The 26,116-nt window shown below is 45.0% G+C and overlaps 1 protein-coding gene across 2 annotated transcripts in view; it reads left to right on the top strand.

Moving 5' to 3' along the window:
* The window catches only part of PROSER2 (proline and serine rich 2), a 54,926-nt gene extending 39,690 nt beyond the window's left edge, over positions 1-15,236 (top strand). For both annotated transcript variants that reach the window (XM_058191107.1, XM_058191106.1), the window contains exons 3-4: positions 9,570-9,798; positions 10,693-15,236. In XM_058191107.1, the coding sequence (XP_058047090.1) occupies positions 9,570-9,798; positions 10,693-11,699 (1,236 nt within the window). In that variant the 3' untranslated portion in view covers positions 11,700-15,236. The remainder of the gene's footprint in view (positions 1-9,569; positions 9,799-10,692) is intronic.
* The last annotated feature ends 10,880 nt before the right edge of the window (positions 15,237-26,116 follow it).

Raw genomic sequence — 26,116 nt, 5'->3', positions numbered from 1 at the left:
TTTATATCCTGTGGGGTGTGGCTCATTACTCAGCACTTCCTAGGCCTGCCCCACCCCTGCTTCTGTTGTTCCCGCCTCTCCTGTCTACGAAACCTAGGGTCCAGCCAGGCCTGATTGCCATCAGCCGGGTCTGGAGGCGTGGCCTGGGGGTGGAAGAGTCAGGGGATGGAGGCCTCATTATCTCCTCCACCTGGCCTGCCTCTGGCTCCTGGAGCTGAGCCAGGGAAGCCGGTGCTCCCGAGGTAAGTCCTGATGGTCCTTCCCCCTCACTTTCCAAGTCACTTTCTGGCAGGGGGCTGGCTCGGGGGGGGGGGGCAGACACAACAAGAACACTCAACTTCTTGAACTACAGAAAGGGTGTGCAACAGCCCCAGAACCATATTTTCTCTCCTCCTTCTGCCCTCCCTTCCCCCCTCCCCAAAAAGCTTTGGATGGATTCTCAAAGCCCTTCCAACTGTTGGCACTGGAACTTCAGTTTACTCATGGGTTACTTCATGATCAAACCGTTGCAACATGAGGAATAATGACAAAATAGCACAACCTGTCTCTAGTAAAAGGTGACCTGGCTGGAGTATCTTTTGACGTAATGTGAGATTTCATAAGGTGAAAAGGGGCCTCTACCAGAGAGGTGAAAAGGGGCCTCTACCAGAGAGGAATTCTGGATGCAGACAAGCCATCCTTGTGATGCAACGTAGGGGAGGAGGTGGATTCCCAGGAGGGAGGGGCTGCATTCCAGAGGAGTAAGAGGGTGTGGCTTCTGTGGGCGTGGCTTGGTGGGGGTTTATGTGACTGAGTGGGCGTGGCCAAGTTTTTTTTGTTTTACTTTTAAAAGCATTTTTTCTGCAACCTCTTCGGCCGAAGAGGTTGTAAAAAATGCTTTTAAAAGGCTCTGACGATCCCAGCTGAGTTACCTGATCGTCAGGAGGCTTTTGTTTTCTTTTAAAAGCATTTTTTTTGCCTTTAAAAGAAAAAAAAAGCCTCTGACAATCAAGTAACTCAGCTGGGATCGTGAGAGCCTTTTAAAAGCATTTTAAAACCTCAGCTGAAGAGGTTGTAGAAAAAATGCTTTTAAAAGGCTCTGATGATCCCAGCTGAGCCGCGCGATCATCACAGGCTTTTTTTTCCTACTTTTAAAAGCATTTTTTCGGCCAAAGAAAAAATGCTTTTAAAAGTTTTTTAAAAACTCTCTGATGAGCACGGCTCAGCTGGGCATGGTGGAGGCAGGGATTTTTGCTACCGGTTCTCCAAACCACTCGCCGCCATCGCTACCGCATTGGGCGATCCGGTCTGAACCAGGAGCATTTTACCCTTGAACTAAGCCTAGATATCATATGTGAGAGAAAGAAGGTAAAGACAACTCCTCCCTAATAGTTCCCAAAGCATAGGTGATCCTCGGCTTATTATAACTACAACTGAGTCCAAAATTTCTGTTGCTAAGCGGGACAGTTGTTCAGTGAGTTTTCCCCACCCCATTTTACGACTTCTATTGCCACCGTTGTTAGCAAATCCTTGCCGTCGTTAAGTTATTAACACGGTTGGTAAGTGAAATCCGGCTTCCCCATTGACTTTACTTGTCAGAACTTTGTGCAAAAGGGGATCCCGCGTGTCTCCAGGACACCGCGCCCGTCATAAATATGAGTCAGTTACCAGATGTCTGAATTTTAATCGTGGGGATGCTGCAGCAGTTGTAAGAGTGGAAAACGGTCATCAGTCACTTTTTTCGGCGCTGTTGTAATTTCAAAAAGACCCAAAGGAACGGTTGTAAGTCGAGGCCTACCTGTATATGCTCAGTGTAGATAATAGGCTGCTTCAGTTTGGCAAGAGTCTGTCTGTAGGTATGAAACACTAAAGGCTACAGCTTGGAAGAATCTCTATATGTCATTCTTGGTTGGGGGGCCGATAAGTCCTGGAGCGTTTGAGCAAAAAACGTTTGACGTCAAAGCGGAGTTGATTCTCGCTCTGTGCATTTAATTATCATCTTGGCCGCATCGTCGTGTCGGTTTCATCTTCAAGCGTACGCCCAGAAGGGTGAGGATGTTGCTTGGAGCTACACAAATTGCACCACTCTTATATCATCTGGCTTCCTTCCTTACTCCGTGGTACCTAATTTACTCTTTGGCTTTTGGTGTTTTCGGATGACTTCATTAATTGACATAAGGAGGGCTGGGTGATGCTTCAACCTGCCTAATAAGCATGTGAGCACTGAGCATCCAAGCTGAATGGGGTTGCTTGAGGCTCTGGACAGACGCGGCGACCAAAAGCAAGCACGTCGTTTCCTCTGCCGTGCTACAAACTAGATTTCAAAGTTGGAACAGTCTGATATGTCACTGTCCAGTGTCCCCATCCCCCCGCCCTCTGCTCTTGGCCCCTAGTTATTTTCTCTAGATTATTTTTCTTCAACCTTTTGTCTGGAGAGAGTAAATAGAGTGCAGTTGCTTGCCTGTTCATCTGGGAAATGGGTGGTTCTAGACTAAGGGTCTAGACTCTAGAACCTTTGCTAGACCAATTCTCAAATACAGCTCATCTGTCTGGAACCTGCACTGGGTATCAGACATTAATACAATCGAGCGAGTCCAGAGGTATTTCACGAGAAGAGTCCTCCACTCCTCTGCTCGCAACAGAATCCCTTATGCCGCCAGGCTTGAAATTTTGGGCCTAGACAACTTAGAACTACGCCGCTTTCGGTCTGACCTAAGCGTAGTACATAAAATTATCTGCTACAATGTCCTTACCTGTCAATGACTACTTCAGCTTCAACCACAACAATACACAAGCAAATAATAGATACAAACTCAAGGTCAACCACTCCAAACTTGATTGCAGAAAATATGACTTCAGCAACAGAGTGGTCAATGCCTGGAATGCACTCCCTGACTCTGTGATTTCATCCCCAAACTCCAAAAACTTTAACCTTAGACTGTCTACTGTTGACCTCACCCCATTCCTAACTGGTCTGTAAGGGGTCTCCATGAGTGCACCAACGTGCCTACCGTCCCTGTCCTACTGTCCCCATTTATTTGTATCCATTTCCTGTATTCATAATCATGTTTACATTTATATCTGTTATCTTATACATGCTTGACAAATAAATAAATAAAATAAAATAAGGGTATTGTCCCCATTCCTCCATAAAACAGGTGGTTCTAGGGCTGTGAGCATTATTATTATTTTTTATTTATTTATTTATTTTTTTGCATTTATATCCCGCCCTTCTCCGAAGACTCAGGGCGGCTTACACTATGTCAAGCAATAGTCTTCATCCATTTGTATACTATATACAAAGTCAACTTATTGCCCCCCAACAATCTGGGTCCTCATTTTACCTACCTTATAAAGGATGGAAGGCTGAGTCAACCTTGGGCCTGGTGGGACTTGAACCTGCAATATTGCAAGCAGTTGCTGTTAATAATAGGCTGCATTAGCCTGTTGCACCACCAGAGGCTTCCTTCTCTAAAACAAGTGTCCTTTAGACTTTTTGGATCTGCCCCTTGCATCTCATAAACAGGTGTGGCTCTAGACAGTCCGTTCCTGCCTCCTCATCCAAAATAAGGATGGTTCTAGGCTGAGGATGAGGTCACCGTTCCTCTATAAAACCAGTGGTTCTAGGCTGTGAGCATCATTTGCATTCTTCTGTAAAACAAGTGTCATTTAGATGTTCTGGATCTGCTCCTTCCATCTTATAAGCAGGTGTGGTTCTGGGCAGTCCCTTCCTGCCCTCTCATCCAAAATAGGGGTGATTCTAGGTTAAAGATGGGCCCATTTCTCTATAAAATTGGTGGTTCTGGGCTGTGGGCATTATCTGCATTCTTCAAATAAACAAATATCATTTAGATTGTATAGATCTGTGGTGGCTAGCCTTTTTGCCGTTGTGTGCCAAAAGTGGGGCGAGTGCGGGGGGGTTGCGCATGTGCACGCCCACACCCATAATTCAATGCCCCCTGTGTCCCGCCCCCCCCCCATGCATGTGCGTGCAACACACACACACCCGTGCTCCTCCCGCTTTTGGTATGCGATGGCAAAAAGATTACCGGTAGGCCCAGTAGGTCCGTTTTTCACTCTCCCCAGGTTCCAGAGACTTTCTTGGAGCCTGGGGAGGGCAAAAATGGCCTCTCCCACCCACCAAGACCCTCTGGAGGCCGGAAAGGGCCCGTTTCCCGACTTCCGGTGGGCTCAGAAGGCCTGAAAATCATGCGCGCTGGAGCTGAGATAGGGCAACACTCGCGTGCCCACAGATATGGCTCCGCGTGCCACCTGTAGCATGCATGCCATAGGTTCGCCATCATTTTATTTATTTATTTATTTATTTATTTATTTATTTATTTATTTTGTCATAACAATATACATAAGCATCACACAAGAAAGATTATATAGTATATAAACGTATATATGAAGAAATATGAGGAGGTATAAGCATATATATATATTTGTTTTCTGAGGTTTTCGCGGGTGTTTGTATGTAGGTCTTTGGTTATTCGGGTTTTCTCCCGTGTAAAATTGGAAATGTCTTGGCGACATTTCGACGAAGTCTCATTCGTCATCTTCAGACTTCAGCTTCGTGCTGAAGCACGAAGCTGAAGCCTGAAGATGACGAATGAGACTTTGTCAACGCCGCCAAGACACTTTTTCGCGAGAAAACCCTGACATATATATATATATATATATATATATATATATATATATATATATATATATATATATATATATATATATATATGAAGAAAAAAAGAAAAACAATAGGACAGGAACGGTAGGCACGTTTGTGCTCTTATGCACGCCCCTTATGGTCCTCTTAGGAATGGGGTGAGGTCAATAGTAGAAAGTTTTTAGTTAAAGCTTTTGGGATTATAGAAAGATACCACAGAGTCAGGTAGTGTGTTCCAAGCGTTAACAACTCTGTTACAAAAATCATATTTTCTGCAATCAAGAGTGAAGCGGTTAACATTAAGTTTAAATCTATTGGTTGCTCTTGTATTATTGCAATTAAAACTGAAGTAGTCTTTAACAGGAAGGACATTACAATATATGATTCTATGAGTTAAACTTAGGTCTTGTCGAAGGCGACGGAGTTCCAAGTTTTCTAAGCCTAGGATTTCAAGTCTGGTGGGGTAAGGTATTTTGTTGTTTTCAGAGGAGTGAAGAACTCTTCTTGTAAAATATTTCTGGACATGTTCAATTGTATTGATGTCAGAAATGTGGTGAGGGTTCCAGACAGATGAGCTGTATTCTAGAATTGGTCTAGCAAGTGTTTTATATGCTCTGGTTAGTAGTGTAGTGTTTTTGGAAAAGAAGCTACGCAAGATTAGGTTTACAACTCTTAGAGCCTTTTTTGCTATGTAGTTGCAGTGGGCTTTGGCACTTAGATCATTTGACATGAAAACTCCAAGGTCTTTAACAGGATGGGGGTCGTCTGTAAGGTAATGTCCATCAAGTATGTACTTAGTGTTTGGGTTCTTTTTTCCAATATGTAAGACTGAGCATTTGCTGGTTGAGATTTGGAGTTGCCAAGTTTTAGACCAAGCGGTTAGTTGATCAAGGTCTTTTTGAATGGTACATGTATTGTCTGTGGTGTTTAATAGTTTGACATCGTCAGCAAAGAGAACACAATTACTTGAGATATGGTCACAAAGATCATTTATGTATAGTATGAAGAGTGTTGGTCCATGGACGCTGCCTTGTGGAACGCCACTCTTGACAGGAAAAGGATTTGATAGAGCGTTGCCAATTTTGACCACTTGTTGTCTGTTAGACAGAAAAGCAGATATCCATTTGTGAAGGGGTCCTGAAATGCCATAGGATTTTAGTTTTAGGAGAAGTTTATCATGTACTACTGAGTCAAAAGCTTTGCAGAAGTTTATGTAGATTGCATCTATTGTTTTGCCTTACCTCTATATCATGGGTATAGATCTACCCCTTCGTCCAAAATAGGAGTGGTTCGGGGCTGCCACTCTCGAAATTGGGTGGTTCTAGATTTTCAACATCCTTATTCTTCTGCAAAACAGGAGGTGGTTCTAAGCTGCCTTCATCGGTCCCTCCTTCTTCTTGCAGTCTTCTTTAAAATTGCTTTTAAGCCTTTGGCTTGGGACGCGTTGGTTATTTCTGGGTGCTTTGGCTCAAATCGCTACTGCCCAAAAAAAAAAAAGCTGTCTCCTGCCAAGACGAAAAAGCTGGTTTATCCAGTCTTGTAATTCTATAATTAAGTTGCTCTTTTGGATGTCGTGCTTGGATAAATTGCATGAAGGGCTTTATTTGTATGAGTTTTAAGGGAGGGTGGAAATAATATAATTGTGAGCAGCACTTAGCAAGTTGCTGCGGTATACTGTTTCAGCAGCAATTAAGCGATTTCTGGTGATAAATTGTCCCAGTAATTTGACTGAGACAGGTGAGAGAAGTTGCAGTCTCCCGTCCCATCTCAAAAAAAATAAAAATAAAATAACATTACAGTACAAATTCAAATGTACTGCAGTTTCCTTTCAGTAGCAGCCAATGGAATATCTCTACTATGAGGTCAAATCAATCTTTCCCAGTTTGGATTATTTATTTATTTATTTATTTAAATTTTTATACCGCCCTTCTCCCGAAGGACTCAGGGCGGTGTACAGCCAAAGTTAAAACAATTTAAATATACACAACTAAAATATCAATTTAAAATACATATTCAATAATGGCCAAATTAAAACCGTCAATTGACCCAACCTAAAATACCCCATATAAAATTAAAAAAATTAAAATTTGGAAATTTAAAAATCAAGCCAGTCCCGCTTGGATAAATAAATAAGTTTTTAATTCCCGGCGAAAGGTCCGAAGGTCAGATAATTGGCGCAAACCGGGGGGAAGTTCGTTCCAGAGGGTAGGTGCTCCAACAGAGAAGGCCCTTCCCCTGGGGGCCGCCAGCCGGCATTGCTTGGCGGACGGCACCCTGAGAAGACCCTCTCTGTGAGAGCGTACGGGTCGGTGGGAGGCATAAGGTAACAGCAGGCGGTCCCGTAAGTACCCGGGCCCTAAGCCATGGAGCGCTTTAAAGGTGGTAACCAGAACCTTGAAGCGCACCCGAAAGACCACAGGTAGCCAGTGCAGACTGCGCAGGAGTGGTGTTACCCGGGAGCAACGTGGAGCTCCCTCAATACCTTCCCAATACATCAATCTTCTGATTTCAAGATGTTTGGAATGGCCATGAAGGGGGAGAATTGCTGGAAATTGAAGTTTTTGGAGAATAGCTACTTTGGGAAAAATTAGAATGATCTAATGGACTTATGGGGAAAAACTTGCAGCATACAAGGGAAAGCTAGCAGGAGATCATTATTTAAGTTACGTTAAGAAAAGTTCTGTAAAATCAAATCAGAGGCTTCCTTAATCGATCTTTCTACTCTCACGATCACTAAGCAAATCCTTCTGAGAAGCCCAGAAGCTGTGATGGAATGTAGTCTGGATTCCCAAGGGGGAGGGGCTGCATGCCAGAGTGTTGTGGCCTGCCAGCTGCCAGCGGAGACGGCAGCAGATTCAGACAGTGAGGAGGTTGGGGAGGAACAGGGGCCAGTCCTGGAGTCTGGGGAAGGCTCTGATGAGGGCTCTGCATCGGAGGCAGAGAGGGGGCCAGGGCCGTCTGACAGTTGTCAGCTGCCTTCGGAGTCTGATCTCAGTGGGACAGAAGAACAGCTGGAGCCTGTTCCCAGTGTACAAATGTGCAGTTACCAGACGAAGGGAACAGCTAAAGAAGAAGGGTCGACTTGGGAGTAAGACCACAGATGGACGATGAATGGCCTCTCCCAGAGGGAATAAAAGAGGAGCGAGAGAGGAGGGGAGTTTGCAGGAGACAATTAGTTCGCTTAATTGGTTCTTGACTCTCCATGACTCCTTGATAAGTTTTGATGATATCGGCCTGGCAGCTCCCCAAGCCAGATAAGGTCCGTGACTGTAAATTCACCCTTGAAAGACTTTGCTGGATGTGAATGAGAAAAATTCACAGTAACTTAATAAAAAGGGGTTTTTGTCAGGACAAGAAGTCTGCTTCATGCTCTTGGGGAGCCTAGGTCAGAACACAAAGGAGGAAGAGACAACTCAATTCAGGCAGTTTGTGTGAGAGAATGAGGGTGAAGAAGAGAGCCCCTCTCGAACAGTTCCCAGAGGATATGCTTTTCGGAGGGGTGTTCGCATGCTTTAGTTTGACAAGATTCTGTCTGTGGGTGAGGAACAACGAAAGTTTGGAAGAATCACAACAATGTCTTCCTTGGTTTATGGAGCCTGACCCTAACAGAAATATGCATCACTAACATTCCCTCATCCCTTTCATGCCATTTCACTTGACTTGACTTTGCATAAGACACAACACTCAAGAACAAAACCCAGTTAATGGTTTGATAAAGTGGTGGGTTTCAAAAATTTTTACTACCGATTTCAGCAGGTTCTGACCAGTTCTGGAGAACCGGTAGCCGAAATTTTGAGTAGTTCAGAGAACCGGTAGAAAAAAATCTGACTGGCCCTGCCCCCATCTATTCTCTGCCTCCCAAATCCCAGCTGATCGGGAAGAAATGGGGATTTTGCAATAACCTTCTCCTGGGGTGGGGAGGGAATGGAGATTTTACAGTATCCTTCCAATGCCACGCCCACCAAGCCATGCCCACAGAACCAGTAGTAAAAAAATTTGAAACCCACCACCGGCGGAGCCTCCTGCAGCCGCCGCTACAGGTTCGCTTGAACTGGATAGAACTGGCTGAATACCACCACTGCTATGGGTGCTTAACATTAGCATGTATTTCTGTTCTTATCCTTACCAGTGTAGTTTACTTTATTTTATTATTCTGGTCACCTTTGACTTCTGCCTTTTTGGTTAAAAACTGTTGCTTTCTTTAATGATGATTTAAAAATCATTGGAAACGTATACCTTGTCATCTATAAAGTTCATTGGAAAAGTATACAGGGGGTCCTTGTCTTACGACCACAACTGAGCCCAAAATTTCTGTTGCGAAGTGAAACATGCGTTAAGTGAATGTCGCCCCGCTTTTCCACCTTCCTTGCCGCGGTTTGTTTAAAGTGAATCACTGCAGTTCTTAAGTCAGTAGCACGGTGGTTAAATGAATCTGGCTTCCCCAGTGACTTTGCTGGGCAGAAGGTTTGCCAAAGGGGATCACATGACCCAGAGACACTGCAGCTGTCGTAAATACGAACCAATTGGCAGGCATCTGAATTGTGAAAAACAGGCATAAATTACATTTTTTTCAGTACTGTTCAGAGGTGATTTTCAGCTGGTTCACCCGAACCGGTAGCGGAAATTGCAGGTGGGCCCGCCCACTTGCCCCGGCTCTATGCCACATTTTTGAGGCCAGGCATACGCGCAGAAGTCACGCATGCAAGCAAAGCACGTGTACAGAAGGCCAGGTGCGTGCACAGAAGGTAGGTGTGCGTGCGAACCGGGCAGACACGCGCACGGCGAACCAGTACTAACGTAATGTGAAACCTACTGCCCGGTGCTGTTGTAACTTTGAAAGGTCACTAAATGAACTGTTGTAAGTCAAGGACTCCCTGTACCTTCTCATGTACAAAAACCTGAGTTTGCCTTTGTGGTTAAATCTTAGGATGAAGATGAACGGTTGAAAGAGCTAACTCACGAAGAAAAGGATGTCCTACTGTTTTTCGAAGAAACGATTGACTCTTTGGATGATGATATGGAGGAAGAAGGCTTGCATGACAGCGGGGTCTTCTGCAGTTCTCCAAAGTTGGTAGAAGAAAACACACCTGACCATCCAGAGTCTGAAGAGCTCATAGAATTGGTCCCGTCAGCACCCGAGAACAGCACAGAACCAGGTAAAGTGATATTATTTGCACAGGTGTGAATTTGTGTCCTGTGAACTAAAGAGGTTGTCTTCCAAGTGTTGTGACCTAGGCCCAAGTAGTTATTACCAGACACAATCAGTCCTAAACAAACATATTTTATTAGAACAGATGAAAATTACTTCACTCTCAGTTTAGTCCAAATTAAGTCCAAAGCAATTTCTTCATAAACAGTCCTTCGGTCTTATCACCAACCTTTGTCTGCTTTGGCACCCTGCCGAAGGCTTTTCTTGGCAAAAGTTCAGAAGCAAGAGACACTGACAAGAAGCAAATGTAGCAATGTTGCTTTCCTACAAAGAGCCCAAGAGCCGTTGCTGGTCAGACAGTGAGGAGTCTGGGGAGGACAATGGGCCAGTCCTGGAGTCTGGGGAAGGCCCGGACGAGGGCTTTGCATCGGAGGCAGAGATGGGGCCAGAGGCAGATAGTAGAGAGCCTGTTCCTAGTGCACGCATGCGAAGAGCTGCCAGAAGGCAAGAGCAGCTAAAGCAAAAAGGACGACTCAGGAGTAAGGCCAGGAGATGTTTGGCCCCTCCCAGAAGGCTTAAAAGGGCAGCAACGGCTCTTGGGCTCTTTGTAGGAAAGCAACATTGCTACATTTGTTCCTTGCTGGCGTCTCTTGTTCCTGAACTTCATGGGGCTTTGCCAAGAAAAGCCTTTGGCAGGGTGCCAAAGAAAATAAAGGTTTGTGATAAGGCCGAAGGACTTTTTCTGAAGGACTTTGTTTTGGACTTAATTTGGACTAAGCTGAGAATGAAGTAATTCTCAGCTGTTCTAATAAAATACGTTTGTTTAGGACTGATTGTGTCTGGTAATAACTACTTGGGCCTAGGTCACAACACTAATAGGTCCTTTCCTTTTTCTTCCTAGCATCGGAGGAAACTTGGAAGCCGGATGAGCCAAAACTGGAAGACGTTGAACCATCAGAGGAAGATGTCCATGTTAATCCAGTGTCTCTTCAGCCAACACCGCCTCCACCACCTCCATTGCCGGTCTGTGAGGTGTATCCTTTTCAGCCTACTGTACTGCATCCAAAGCTCCTTCACTCCATCCCCACGCCACTTTTGATTGCCGAGAAATTGTCTGAGCGGAAGGCAGAAGGCAGTTCTTCCTTGCTTCCCGCTCCAAAGGAAAGGAGCCCCAACACGAGGAGGGCCCTCTCCACTTCCTCCACCCTGTGCAGTTGGGAGCAGGTCAAGCCTTGTGCCCCACCTCCAACTGCTCCCAAACCCCAGAGATTCCCGAGTAACATCAGCTTCACTAATGCCAGCGAGCGGGAATTCAACAAAACCATCTCCAAGGCAGCCGTCAACGTTCAAGAGCGCAAGGCTCAAGTGTTGGCCAACGTCAACGCTTCAGCCTTGCTGATGAATGAGTTGGAAGAGAGATTGCAGAAGCGTGGACTTCTGGGTCCCAGCCAAAGCTTGCCTTTACGAGATTTACCTTCGGAGTCCATGGGCCACGAACCCTTGAGTAGTTTAAGCCTGGTTGAGAAAACTCTTGCTCGGGCCCACCTCGTCCACCCTCTCCACGTCCTTTCCGTAAAGGACGAGAGGTCCGAACAAGGATGCGGCGCACCAAATGGCTATCAAAACATCCACGAAATCATGAAAAGGGATCCAAATTTGTTACCCAACCTGAACAAAACAATGACTCTCAAGCCAGATGCTGACTTTGTGGATGGCAAGTCTGCCTGGCCAAGTATTTCTGGACAACCCCAACAAGACCTCATCCTTGACATGCAGAGAAAGTTGAGCTCATTACCCAAATCTGGAGGACTCCAATCCAAAGGTATCACGGTACAATTTTCCGGCCGTGGATCAACAGAAAAAGCCCGGAGGGAGGCTCTACAAAAACTGGGACTTCTGAAAGAATAGTGGCGTGAGAAGAACATCTAAAGAACATTAGGTGCCCGAAGACCAGGGGTGAAATCTAAAAATTTTCCCTACCGGTTCTGTGGGCGTGGCTTAATTGGTGAGCGTGGCTTGGTGGTCAGATGACTGGGTGGGCGTGGCCAATAACAATAAATAATAAAAATAATAAACAAAGTATAAAAAACAATAAGAGGTACCAAAAACCAACTTTCACACTTTACACACACACAACACAACTGACACACACACACACACACACACAAAATGCCACATACAGCTTTCTGAGATTTTGTGTGTTTGTGTAGTTAGAGGGAAACACTACAGAAACACATCAAATCTCAGAAAGCTGCACAAATATTTTATTTTATTATTTTATTTTATTTTATTGTGGACTTCAATTCCCAGAGTTCCTCAGCCAGCAAAGCCAGCCAGCATTAGTTGATCACTGAAGAAATAGATTAGCTAAGCAATTGATTCTGTCTGGCTGAAAGTGAAACTGGGGCTTTCGGGCTGGAAAAAAAGCCATGCGTTCATCAGTAATCAGGTAAGTGCCTTAGAATCTCTACTCTTACTTGTAGAAAACATGTTTTCTACAAGTAAGAGTACAAGTAAGGTTCTCTGATGAGGAACTCAGGTGAGATCGCCAGAGGAGACTTTAAATTTTTTTTTAAGTTTAAAGGCTCTGCCGATCTCAGCTGAGGGGCGGGTTCCTCAAAGGCTTTTTTTTACTTTTAAAGGCATGTTTCGGCTGAAGAAAAACCGGCTTTTAAAAGTAAAAAAAAAAACCTCTGCTGATGGTGCGGCTCAGCAGAGGCAGGAGGGGTGAGGCCAGGGATTTTTGCTACCAGTCCTCCGAACCAGCAGCCACCATCGCTACCAGATCGCGTGAGCCAGTCCGAACCGGGAGCATTTCACCCCTGCTGAAGACAGATTCCAATGAAATCCATTCTGTTTATCATGCAGGCAAAGGAAATATTAAGTGTTTGGAGCGCCACTGTTCTCTGCTGGCATTTAGGATGGATGTCCTTGATGTGAACTCACTGTGCTCTCAAAGGCAGTTCCTGAAAGCCCGTGTAAAAATGAGAGTGTCAAGCTAAACGAAGGCCAGTGGGCAGTCTGTGTGTAAGCCATGTGTGCATCACTGGCCACGTACGTCAAAATCCCTTGGATAAAACCTAGAAGACCCCAAGAAGACTATTAAGGAATTCTATCAGGATAAATGTATATATCCCCCCCCCACATATCGGACAGTTCAAATTTGTAATAAACCTGCTATCTCCGATCGTCGCAACTATTTAACGCCGCACACCGACTGCAGATCATTGCTTCTGGCAGAATAGCTGGCGAGACTAGCCAACTTATTCAGTTTGGTTGATCGCTTGAAAAATATCGGGCCTGCTGGATTTGACAAAAGGCCCCATTGCACCCAGTATTGTTTCCTGTAGCTTCCCGGTCTCTGTGCTGCTGAAAATCAATTGTGTAAAAATGATGGGGGGGACCCCCCGCAACCCAATATGTCACAATTCTGGGTTGCAATCTTGAACACCCCAGTTTCCTGACCTGCTGTTTCCTCTCCCATGTCTAATACAGGATAAGCTACCTGTATTAAGGTAACACAGCCCAACCTGAACACTTTCCAGATGTGCCTGGTGTTGAAGTCCACACATCTGGAGATTGCCCAGATATAGGCTCACATAAGCTCTTAGAACTAGGTACCCAGCTGTCCATGGAGCCTACCAAAGAGCGAAGGAACCAGTGAAACAAATAACTGATATAGGTAGCCTTCCACTTACGACGGTTCGTTTAGTGACTGAAGTTCACTAAAGCCCAAAAATTTCTGTTGTTAAGTGTGAGGTTTGTTAAGTGAGTTTTGCTCCATTTTACGACCTTCCCGGCCGCAGCTGTTAAGTGAGTCACCGCAGTTGATAAGATAGTAACCCGGTTGTTAAGTGCATCTTGATTTCCCATTGACTTTCGTCAAAAGATCGCAAAGGACCACGGAACACTGCAACTGTCCTAAAGCCTCTTAATCACATGATCATGGGGATGATGCATAACTTCGAATGTTCACCCAATGAACTGAGCCGGGCCTCCTGCCAGAAAGTGACTTGGAAAGTGAGGGGAAAGGGCCATCAGGACTTACGTCAGGAGCACCGGCTTCCCTGGCTCAGCTCCAGGAGCCAGAGGCAGGCCAGGTGGAAGAGATAAGGAGGCCTCCATCTCCTGACTTTCCCACGCCCAGGCCACGCCTTCAGACTCAGCTGATGGCAATCAGGCTTGGTTGGACCCTAGGTTTCATAGACAGGAGAGGAGGGAACAACAGAAACAGGGGTGGGGCAGGCCTAGGAAGTGCTGAGTCATGGAGCCACACCCCACAGGATATAACGGCAGCCAGAGCTGCTGTGCCTCTTCGTAGCAGGCAAATCAACTGATTAACTAAGAGCTGAAGTTTGTTCCTGGGTGACTCATTGGCGTCGAGGGAGATAACAGAGACACTTGGCAGGCGCTCGCTATTTTGCTGCCAGAGCTGATAGTGCCGGCTAATTAAGCCATCACTCAGACGGAGGCGAAGGAGGACAGAACAATATATTTAATAGCCACTCTGAGGCTGGCTCACAGTTGCGTTCTTCTCATCCCGAGGCGACCTTGAAACGGTGTCTTGGAGTAGTGCCTTCACTATGTAACTTTAACTTCCCCCCCACCCCGAAGCACTTCCTCTCTCTCTCTCACACACACATACACACTTGCAGGGGTAGGATTAAAAAATTTCAGCAACTGGTTCGCTGCCCAGTTGCTGAGTGGGTGTGGCCATGGGGGCATGGCCTACTCAGCCTCCTGCACCATGGCGGGGGGGCGTTTTTGCCCTCCCCAGGCTCTGAAGGCTTTCCTGGAGCCTCCAGCAGGGTGAAAACAGCCTCCCCAGGGGCACCAGAGGCCCTCCGGAGGCTGGAAATGAGCCCGTTTCCGAAACTTCCGATTCTTCTGGTAGGTCCGTTTTTCATCCTCCCCGAGTCTCCGTGCATGCCCTGCACTTATCTGGCATCCAAAACGGGCCACGTGGAGACTCCTGGGAGGAGTGAGCGGGGTGATCCAGTCCTCGGAACAACCGGTTTGGCAAACCAAATTAAAATTAACATCCGGTTCGCCCGAACCGATCCGAACCGGCTGAATCACCCTTGCACACACGGGTTCATGGCAGCCTAGTACCGAATGGAAGATGTGAAGTGACAGCTCTGACATTATGGATCTTGGGGATGCGGCCACAGCTCTCTTACTCCAGTGAGTAGCCCTGGAAGGTAAGAAATTGCCCTGGAGTGATAGGAAACAGAGCCCTTTCTGGGACCCAATGCCCTCCTTACCTGTCGGATCCTTTCAGCTAAGGCGTATTGTAGCGACAATGCTGTGAATTCTCATTTCATCTCAAGCCCTCTAGTCGACGCGGTTTGACGACGGCTTGCGGATCCAGAGTAAGCTAGTCATGTTGACCTCATACTGAAGCAATAGCATTGCCTGTGATTTCAATAGAATAAATATCTTTCTGTTGCCAGAACCGTCTTGTGATCATTTTGTCCGGATGCTTGGAAAATTGCCTTTATGAAATTTCTCCTAGGGTTTCCTCAGCCTCGCGAGATAATTCAGAACAAGAAGCACATCCAGAAGGACTCAACTGTACTGTAAGGTTACGTTGGTTGCAAGTCCGAAAGTATGTCTCTTCCCTCCTCCTTTGCCTGTACCGGTAGTCCTCGTCTTACGACCGTTAAGTAAGACATTTGATAAGAGAGGGTTACCCCATTTGTATGACCTTTCTTGTTAAAGCGATTGACTGCAGGTGTTAAATGGGAATAACACGGTTGTTAACCGACTCTGGCTTCTTCCATAGACTTCGCTTGTCAGAAGACATGACCCTGGGACACCGCCACCGTCGTAAATATGAGTCACTTGCCCAGCGTCTGAATTTTGATCACGTGACCACAGGGAAGCTGAAAGGGTTATGTGAAAAATGATCACACAACCATTTTGTGTGGAAAAAAAAGGCACTTTTTTCAGGGCCATTGTAACTTGGACAAGTCACTAAAAATTTTATTTATTTATTTTAGAAAAATTATGAAGTTGCAAGCTGAGATCTACCTGTACAGTATTTAAGATGTTGGCCATGTCTCCATTCCTTTTGTGGACCCAACTACCGCTTGTCTGACCAATTCCCAAAGGTGCCTTTCCAAAAAGCCGCTAGAGTTTCTTGGTTTTTTTTTTCCTTGAAAACGTTTCGCTTCTCATCCAAGAAGAATAAAAAGTGAAATGTTTCAAAGACAGTCCGGTGGCCTTTTGGCAAAGCACTTTTGGGACAACCATGATCTGGATGGATTGAGAATCTCCATAGACCTTTTCCTCATCAAGGTCTTTCTCACAAAGTTCTCCCAAGTGGGTGGCCACCAATATATCTTTTAAAAGTTAAGATCCATGCTACAAAGAATGTGTTGTGACCCAGGCCCAAGTAGGTAGTAGGAAACTCAGTCCGTGAAAAGACAAACAAACTTTATTCGAACAGCTGAGAATTACTTCATTCCCAGCGTAGTTCAACTAAATTATTATTAAGGGCCTCTATGGCTCAGACTGGTAAGACAGTCTGTTATTAACAGCAGCTGCTTGCAATTACTGCAGGTTCAAGCCCCACCAGGCCCAAGGTTGACTCAGCCTTCCATCCTTTATAAGATAGGTAAAATGAGGACCCAGATTGTTGGGGGCAATAAGTTGACTTTGTATATAATATACAAATGGATGAAGACTATTGCTTGACATAGTGTAAGCCACCCTGAGTCTTCAGAGAAGGGCGGGATATAAATGCAAACAAACAAACAAAATTAAAGCAAATTCCTCCCAACACAAATTCCTCAGTCCTATCACAAACCTTGGTCCAATTAGGCAAACTGCCAAAGGCCTTTCTTGGCAAACATTCAGACGTCACTGATACAAAAATGAATGCAAGAAGTCGAAGCTACCAACGTTGTTTGGCAAAGCACTTTTGGGACAACCATGATCTGGATGGATTGAGAATCTCCATAGACCTTTTCCTCATCAAGGTCTTTCTCACAAAGTTCTCCCAAGTGGGTGGCCACCAATATATCTTTTAAAAGTTAAGATCCATGCTACAAAGAATGTGTTGTGACCCAGGCCCAAGTAGGTAGTAGGAAACTCAGTCCGTGAAAAGACAAACAAACTTTATTCGAACAGCTGAGAATTACTTCATTCCCAGCGTAGTTCAACTAAATTATTATTAAGGGCCTCTATGGCTCAGACTGGTAAGACAGTCTGTTATTAACAGCAGCTGCTTGCAATTACTGCAGGTTCAAGCCCCACCAGGCCCAAGGTTGACTCAGCCTTCCATCCTTTATAAGATAGGTAAAATGAGGACCCAGATTGTTGGGGGCAATAAGTTGACTTTGTATATAATATACAAATGGATGAAGACTATTGCTTGACATAGTGTAAGCCACCCTGAGTCTTCAGAGAAGGGCGGGATATAAATGCAAACAAACAAACAAAATTAAAGCAAATTCCTCCCAACACAAATTCCTCAGTCCTATCACAAACCTTGGTCCAATTAGGCAAACTGCCAAAGGCCTTTCTTGGCAAACATTCAGACGTCACTGATACAAAAATGAATGCAAGAAGTCGAAGCTACCAACGTTGTTTTCTGGCAAAGCCCAAAGGCTGTTGCTGGTCTTTTAAGCCTTCTGGGAGTGGCCAATCATCTCTTCGCCCTACTCCCGAGTTGTCCTCTTTGCTTGAGCTGCTCTTGCCTTCTAGCAGCTCTTCTCATGCGTGCATTAGGAACAGGCTCCTCCTGTTCCTCTGCCTCACTACTGTCAGTCTCTGGAGGCTCTGGAGTCCACACTTCACTTCCCGATGGCCCTGGCCTCACCTCAGCCTCATCGCTATCTGACTCTGTTGCCAATTCCACAGGCTGCTGGCGGACCACAACAGTATGGCACTGAAATGAAAAGTAGGGGAAACTAGGGTGGGAAAGATGGAAGAACTCTGGAAAAAAAATAAAGATTGGATCATTTTGAGTGACGCTGGTACTTGGGTGACCAGTTTGCAGAGGCCTTTTTAAAATATTTCTCAAAATATTTCGTTCTTCTAGGAGAGGGGTGGGTGCGAACTTTCCAAACTACCAATATTAACATTGGCACTTTTAAACAAAGGAGAATTAACTTGATGAAAGATTGGGTACCGAGACGCTTCCATTTCAGCCCGAAGGAAATTAGATTATATTTAAAGCTTTCCCGAGGAAACATTTAACAACAACATGGTCCAATTTCCGGCAGAAAATGTTAGCTTGGAGCTTGAAAATTGAGCCACCGACATAATCCTTCCGCTTGACTGTTCCTTAAGCTCCTTAAATTCAAGAACATTTCCTATCACCTAAGAAGGCGTTGTCTGAGCAGCATATTTTTCCTTTCATCTGAACTGCATTTGTCCAGAAAGGCAGAGAGCTAGGAGAAGATGGGGCCCTCCGACACGGATGGCTTCCCGTTTTTCTGCTGGCCTAAATGCTTCAGCTGTGAATTCAGTAACAGCTTGGGAGGGGACATGCGTTTTCTCACAGCCTTTGGGAAATTTGGTGGGGATCCTGGTGTAAATCAAACTCCCCAAATTGTCCTTAGCAACACATTTGGCTGGTTATCCCACTCCAGTCCACTAGAAATTCAGATTCCAGTTTATTCAGCAATATGAAAAAATAAGAAAATCTACGTTCTTTCAATATTTCCTTCCTTCCTTTCCTCCCTTTCTCCCTCCTTCCTCTTTTCTTTTTTCTTCCAATATTATTTTTATAAATAACTCAAGGGTTAGGGTTAGGGGTAGAACTTGCAGACTCCTGGTGATTGGTCCAATGACACCCAGACGGCTTTCATGCCTAAGACGGGACTAGAACTCACAGTCTCCTGGTGATTGGTCCAATGACACCCAGACGGCTTTCATGCCTAAATCACGACTAGAACTCACAGTCTCCTGGTCATTGGTCCAATGTCACTCAGCTGGCTTTCAGGCCTAAGGCAGGACTAGAACTCACAGTCTCCTGGTCATTGGTCCAATGACACCCAGCCGGCTTTCATGCCTAAGGCAGGACTAGAACTCACAGACTCCTGGTGATTGGTCCAATGACACCCAGCCAGCTTTCATGTCTAAATCACGACTAGAACTCACAGTCTCCTGGTGACTGGTTCAATGACACCCAGCCAGCTTTCATGCCTAAATCATGACTAGAACTCACAGTCTCCTGGTGATTGGTCCAATATCACCCAGCCGACTTTCATACCTAAATGAAAGTGTTGTGTTTAGCACGATGAACCTGAATTGTACAGACCTCATAATTGGCTTTGAGGGGGCACACTGGTCAAGAAAGAAATTGGAAACATTTTTGATAGTCTTGAAAAAGGGCATAAGACTGCATAAGAAATGCCTGACAGCACTGAGATGCAGTGCCATCTAGTGACTTAACCATGGAATGACATTATCCATGTACCCACACGTTGCAACCATATGGAACGTCCCATGCAAAGGGAGGAAGTTTGTGTAAGAACTTACCGAGGAATTAACTAGAAGTCATTTATCCCATATCCCAGGGACTGGTCATCTTTATAATCCTGGGATTTAGAAAAAAGGAACCTAAAAATATGAGGTCATTTAAGGTTACGGTGCAGATTTACGAAAGATGAGTTTGGAACGGTTCACTCTGTACTGCAAAAGAGCTGGCTTTTCATTTTGGAAACCAAGCACTGCCCTGTGAGATAGCAAAATGCCATTGTATTCCCCAACCTACCCCCACAAGAGAGAAACTGAAGAAATCAAAGATGTTATGAATGGGAAATCTGTTTTGGCAATCATGTATGTTAGAAAAGAAAGAACAATTCTACAGTTATCCCCCATGAGCGAACTGCTCCTACCTTCCGGCCTTGAATCCTTCTCCTGGCACTTCATGGTTGCTGATAGATTGAATCATATCAAAGCATTCCTTCTTCTCAATTTGAGGCCGAGAGACAAAGGAGCCGTGTTCCTTCTCCCGAGTGACAACAATGTGGCCGTGCAAGTTACTAAATCATTTTCCTGACATTGTTTGTGTTGTTTGGCAAAGACAGTTTTGTCCTGAGCTATAGGTAGCCCTAGACTCAGGGGTGGGCTGCTAGGGGTTCGCAGGGGTTCGGGAGAACCTCTAGCTAAGATTCTGCGCAATTCGGAAAACCCCCAAATCCCACTCCTGGCTGCCCTCACCCTGCCCACCCCTCCCCTCCCAGGAGTCCCCACACGGCCCGTTTTGGATGCAGGTAAGTGCAGGGCGTGTACGGAGGCTCAGGGAGGGCGAAAAATTGGCCTACCGGAAGTTTGGAAACAGGTCCCGTTCCCAGCCTCTGGAGAGCCTCCGGATCCCAGGGAGGACCTTTTCGCCCTCCCAGAGGCTCAAGGAAAGCCTCCAGAGCCCGGGGAGGGCAAAAATGCCCCCCCCCACACCATGGGGCAGGAGGCCAACTAGGCCATGCCCAGCCAGCAACCAGGCAGAGAATCCCTTGCTAAAATTTTTGAAGCCCACCCCTGCCTAGACTTAAACCCATTCGTTTAGTGACTGTTTGAAACTGGGGAATTCTGGGAGTTGAAGTCCATACGTCTTAAAGTGGCCAAGATTGGCAGGGGTTGGAAACCCAGTGGTTTAAAGGTGCGGGTGAAGGCACGGGTGAAATCCAGCAGGTTCTGACAGGTTCTGGAGAACCGGTAGTGGATATTTTGAGTAGTTTGGAGAACCGGCAAATACCACCTCTGGCTGGCCCCAGGAGTGGGGTGGGAATGGAGATTTTGCAATATCCTTCCACCAGGACTGGGGAAGGTATGGGGATTTTGCAATATCCTCCCCCCAGGAGTGGGGTGGGAATGGAGATTTTGCAATAGCCTTCCCCCAGGAGTGGGGAGGGAGTGAAGATTTTGCAGTATCCTTCCTCTGCCATGCCCACCAAGCTATGCCCATCAAGCCACACCATGCCCACCAATCCATGCCCACAGAACCGGTAGTAAAAAAAATTGGATTTCACCAATGGGTGGAGGTAACAAACATGGATCATATGCAACTCCCCAAACGACCTGGAATCCTGCATCCAGTTTTGGTCACCTCATTACAAAAAAAGATGTTGAGACTTTGGAAAAAAATGCAAAGAAGAGCAGTTAAGAGCAATTAAAGGCCTGGAGGCAAAAACGTATGAAGAATGGTTGCGGGATTTGGGTCTGGCTAGTCTAGAGAAAAGGAGGACTAGGGGCGACATGATAGCATTGTTCCTAAATCTAAGGGGTTGCCACCAAGAAGAGGAAATTAATCAATTTATTTTCCAAAGCACCAGAAGGCAGGGTAAGAAACAATGGATGGAAACTAACCAAGGAGAGAAGCAACCTGGAATTAAGGAGAAACTCCCTAACAGTGAGGACAAATTATCCAGTGGAACAGCTTGCCTCCAGAAGTTGTGAGTGCTCCATCACTGGAGGTTTTTAAGAAGAGACTGGACAGCCACTTATCTGAAATAGTAGAGAATAATTCCCTCTTTTCTGTGAGAGCCCTTCAAGTACTAGAAGACAGTTATCATGTCCCTTCTAATCCTTCTCTTCAACAGGCTAGCTAGAATGTGCCTAGTACCCTTAACTGTTCTAGAATAGAATTTATTTTTTTTATTGGCCAAGTGTGATTGGACACACAAGGAATTTGTCTTGGTGCATATGCTCTCAGTGTACATAAAAGAAAAGATACGTTCATCAAGGTACAACATTTACAACACAAATGATGGTCAATATATCAATATAAATCATAAGGATTGCCAGCAACAAAGTTACAGAAATACAGTCATAAGTGGAAAGAGATTGGTGATGGGAACGATGAGAAGATTAATAGTAGTGTAGATTTAGTAAATAGTTTGACAGTGTTAAGGGAATTATTTGTTTAGCAGAGTGATGGCCTTCGGGGAAAAACTGTTCTTGTGTCTAGTTGTTCTGTTATGCAGTGCTCTATAGCGTCGTTTTGAGGGTAGAAGTTGAAACGGTTTATGTCTTGGATGTGAGGGATCTGTAAATATTTTCACGTCCCTCTTCTTGATTCGTGCAGTATACAGGTCCTCAATGGAAGGCAGGTTGGTAGCAATTATTTTTTCTGCAGTTCTAATTATCCTCTGAAGTCTGTGTCTTTCTTGTTGGGTTGCAGAACCGAACCAGACAGTTATAGAGGTGCAAATGACAGACTCAATAATTCCTCTGTAGAATTCGTCATATAGTTTAACCGTATGGCTGGCTGGGGGATTCTGGGAGTTGAAGTCCACACATCTTAAAGTGGCCAAGTTGAGAAACACTAACCTGAAGAATTTATATCTTTTATCACACTTTGCCTCTTTTCCTTTTTTTTTTTTTTGATTGCCACTGCTGCACACTGATCCAATTCAAATTGCATTTCGATAGCATTTCTATCGGCAAGTAGTTTTTAAAATGACAATTTGGCTATTGTTCTTATTAATGCTACCATTATTGTCTATTAATCCAAGAATACCAGTCTTTAGATGGGATCTTTTCTTAAGTATATTCTGATGTTTAAACCAAACAAAACATGTTTTTGCTAAATCACTGGTGTTAAGCCCAGTGCATTTAACATTTCAAAATATTTGTGAATCTCTTTAGCATGACCTCCGGGAGTTTTGATTGCTAAATTTGTCTTCCAAAGTCCTTCAACTTCCATTTGCAAATTGCAATACTGTTGTGGTTGCCGCCATTATCTCCAGATTATTGACTATTGTGGGAGTCAGGGGGGGCCTCAAAAATTTTAGCAAGGGGTTCTCTGCCTGGTTACTGGTGGGAGTGGCCGCAGTGGGAGTGGCCTAGTCAGCCTCCTGCACCACAGATGGAGGGGGGGAGTTTTTGCCCTCCCCGGGCTCCCGAGGTTTTTCTCAAGCTTCCGGGAGGGCGAAAACAGCCTCCCCAGGCTCCAGAGGCCCTCTGGAGGCTGGAAATGGCCTCCCGAACTTCCGGTAGGCCCGTTTTTTTGCCCTCCCTGAGCCTCTGTGCGCACCCTGCACTAACCTGCATCCAAAACAGGACACGTGGGCATTCCTGGGAGGGGAGGGGAAGGGTGGGAGGGGTGGGCCCAACCAAGAGTGGGATTTGGGGGTTCTCTGAACTGCACAGAATCTTAGCTAGAGGTTCTCCCAAACTCCTGCAAACCCAGCAGCCGTCATCCTGGTGGGAGCACCGAAAAAGCACAGGTAATCCTCGACTTACAGCAATTACGTTTAGCGACTGCTGGAAGTTACAACAGCCCTGAAAAAAGTATATTACAATTGGTCCTCAAACTTACAACCATTGTAGCATGGTCGCACAATCAGACTTTCAGTGTTCGGCAACCAGCATGCATTTACAAAGGTTGCCACATCTTGAAGCGTGATTGCCATTTGCGACAAGCAAAATCAATGGGGGGGGGAGCCAGATTCGCTTAATGACCACCTGACTCACTTAACAAATGCAGTAATTCGCTTAACGACCGTGGCAAAAAAAAAACGGTTCTAAAATTGGGCGAGACTCACTTCCCGACTCCCTTTCTTGCTTTGCAACAGAAATTCTGGTGCCAATTTTGGCCCTAAATGGAAGACTAAATGGAAGGGCCGGGGTGTGGCTATAAGAAGCCTGTTATTAAAACACAGCTGTCTGCAATTACTGCAGGTTCTAGTCCCACCAGGCCCAAGGTTGACTCAGCCTTCCATCCTTTATAAGGTAGGTAAAATGAGGACCCAGATTGTTGGGGGGGCAATAAGTTGACTTTGTAAATATACAAATAGAATGAGACTATTGCCTTATACACTGTAAGCCGCCCTGAATCTTCAGAGAAGGGCGGGATATAAATGTAAATTTTAAAAAAATGAATTAAAAAAAAAGACTTCCTGTATAGACAATTTGGTATAAAAAATAGTTTCAAAATGAAAAAAAAAAACCTATTCAAAACAGAACTGTAAGACCAAACTGCCAACACTCATAAAGCTAATGACTCCTTTATAATGATAATAGTGATAATGATTTTGCCACCTTGAGTTATACTTTGAGTTATAAAGTAATAAAGGTAGGATTTTTTAAAAAAATCTAATAAATAAATAAATTTTAGGAAGAGATATAAAATGGAGCACTCTGTAACTTCCTGGTTGCTTGTCTATACGCTAGGCTGTTCTTATCAAAGCCAGCCCAAGCAACCTTTGCTCCTTTATAGAAAATTAAACCTTGTGTCACCGAAAAAGGAACCCCTCGCCTGCATTATGCAACCACAGAAATATGCAACCTTTGACTTCAAAAGACTAGAAATAGAATGGAGACCGAAAGAGGTGAAAGGAAATATCACAATACGTTCCTGCCCTTGTTTTTTTTTGAAGGAAACATTTTGCCACTCATCAGAAGGGGCCGTGGTGGCTCAGGCTGTAAGATAGCCTGTTATTAAAACACAGCAGCCTGCAATTACTGCAGGCTCGAATCCCACCAGGCCCAAGGTTGACTCAGCCTTCCATCCTTTATAAAGGTAGGTAAAATGAGGACCCAGATTGTTGGGGGGGGAATAAGTTGACTTTGTAAATATACAAATAGAATGAGACTATTGCCTTACACACTGTAAGCCGCCCTGAGTCTTTGGAGAAGGGCGGGATATAAATGTAAATAAAATAAAATAAATAAATAAATAAATAAATCTTGGCTCAGTTTAAGCATACCAAAATAGTCCTCTAGAAAAATGATTCAGTCCAATTAATCGAATGGCAAGATTTTTCCACTAAACTTTTTTTTTTAAATTGGCATTACATTCATCTTTCGTTTCATTCATATATTGCTTCTCTCTGTCTAATCTCGTCTACAGAAAAGAAGGACTAGGGGAGACATGATAGCAGGGGTGAAATCCAGCAGGTTCTGACAGGTCCTGGAGAACCGGTAGCGGAAACTTTGAGCAGTTCAGAGAACCGGTAGCAAAATTTTAAGTAGTTCGGAGAACTGTCAAATACCAGAACTGGCTGGCCCCAGGAGTGGGGAGGGAATGGGGATTTTGCAATATCCTTCCCTTGCCACACCCACCAAGCCACGCCCACAGAACCAGTAGTAAAAAAATTTGGATTTCACCACTGCGTGACAGCAGTGTTTCAATATTTGAGGGGCTGCCACAAGAAAGAAAGGGTCAATTTTATCTCCAAAGCATCAGAAGGCAAGGCAAGAAATCATGGATGGAAGCTAATCAAGAAGGAAAGCAACCTAGAACTAAGGAGGAATTTCCTAACGGTGAGAACAATCAACCAGTGGAATGACTTGCCTTCAAAAGATGCGGGGGCTGCATCACTGGAGGAGATGAAGAAGAAGAGACTGGACAGTCATTTCTCCAGAATGGTATGGGGTTCTTCTGCTTGAGCAGGGGGTTGGACTAGAAGACCTCAAGGGTCCTTTCCAACTCTGTTATTCTACGTTCTAATCAGTGGTGGGTTCCAAACTTTTTTTACTACTGGTTCTGTGGGCGTGGCTTGGTGGGCGTGGCATGGCTTGGTGGGCATGGCAGGGGAAGGATACTGTAAAATATCCATTCCCTCCCCACTCCATGGGAAGGTTATTGCAAAATCCCCATTTCCTCCCGATCAGCTGGGACTCGGGAGGCAGTGAATAGATGGGGGCGGGGCCAGGCAGAATTTTTACTACCGGTTCTCCAAACTAATCAAAATTTTTGCTACCGGTTCTCCAGAACTGGTCAGAACCTGCTGAAACCCACCTCTGGTTCGAATGCAGGGCCTTGTCCTGAATTCAGATTCCTAGCAGGCTACGAAAGACGGTTTTGTACAACATTCTCATTTTGCTCAGGGCAAACTACCTCACAAGGCTGTTGTGTGAAGATAAATGCTACCCAGGGCCCAGAATCATGCACAGCAGGCATTAAGCAATTTGAAAGAGAATCTTGAAGAGGCAGCGGTGTGGAAGTATTCCAGAGGTTGAGTTTGTTTTCACTGCAAACAGACACAGGATCTTCTGTCTCATCTCAAGTTGGATTGGTGATTTTTCCCTTCCAGCTATTCCTCTCGTCTAAGTCGGCTACCACCATTTGTGTGTTTTGTAACGTAAAGTTCTTCCACAAAGCGTTCTTTTCATGGTTTTCTTCCTAAAGCAAAGCCATCTGTAATGAAATATTTTTTTTAAAAAAACGGATTTCTAGGCTCACCAAATAGAACTTTGGCAGGAAGAAAAATTATGCCCAAGAACAAATATTGGGGGAAAATTAACCTTAGAACAAAACCGGCTTTCTTTCCAAAACGGTAAAACTCGTGATAAATATCCTCCCAAATTGCTAAAATCCAGCAATTTTGCTTCATATCCTAACTATATTGTCAAGAGACAACCAA

The sequence above is a fragment of the Ahaetulla prasina genome, chromosome 7, assembly GCF_028640845.1.
Source record: "Ahaetulla prasina isolate Xishuangbanna chromosome 7, ASM2864084v1, whole genome shotgun sequence".
NCBI lineage: Eukaryota > Metazoa > Chordata > Lepidosauria > Squamata > Colubridae > Ahaetulla > Ahaetulla prasina.
This window is presented reverse-complemented; position numbering and strand designations above follow the sequence as displayed.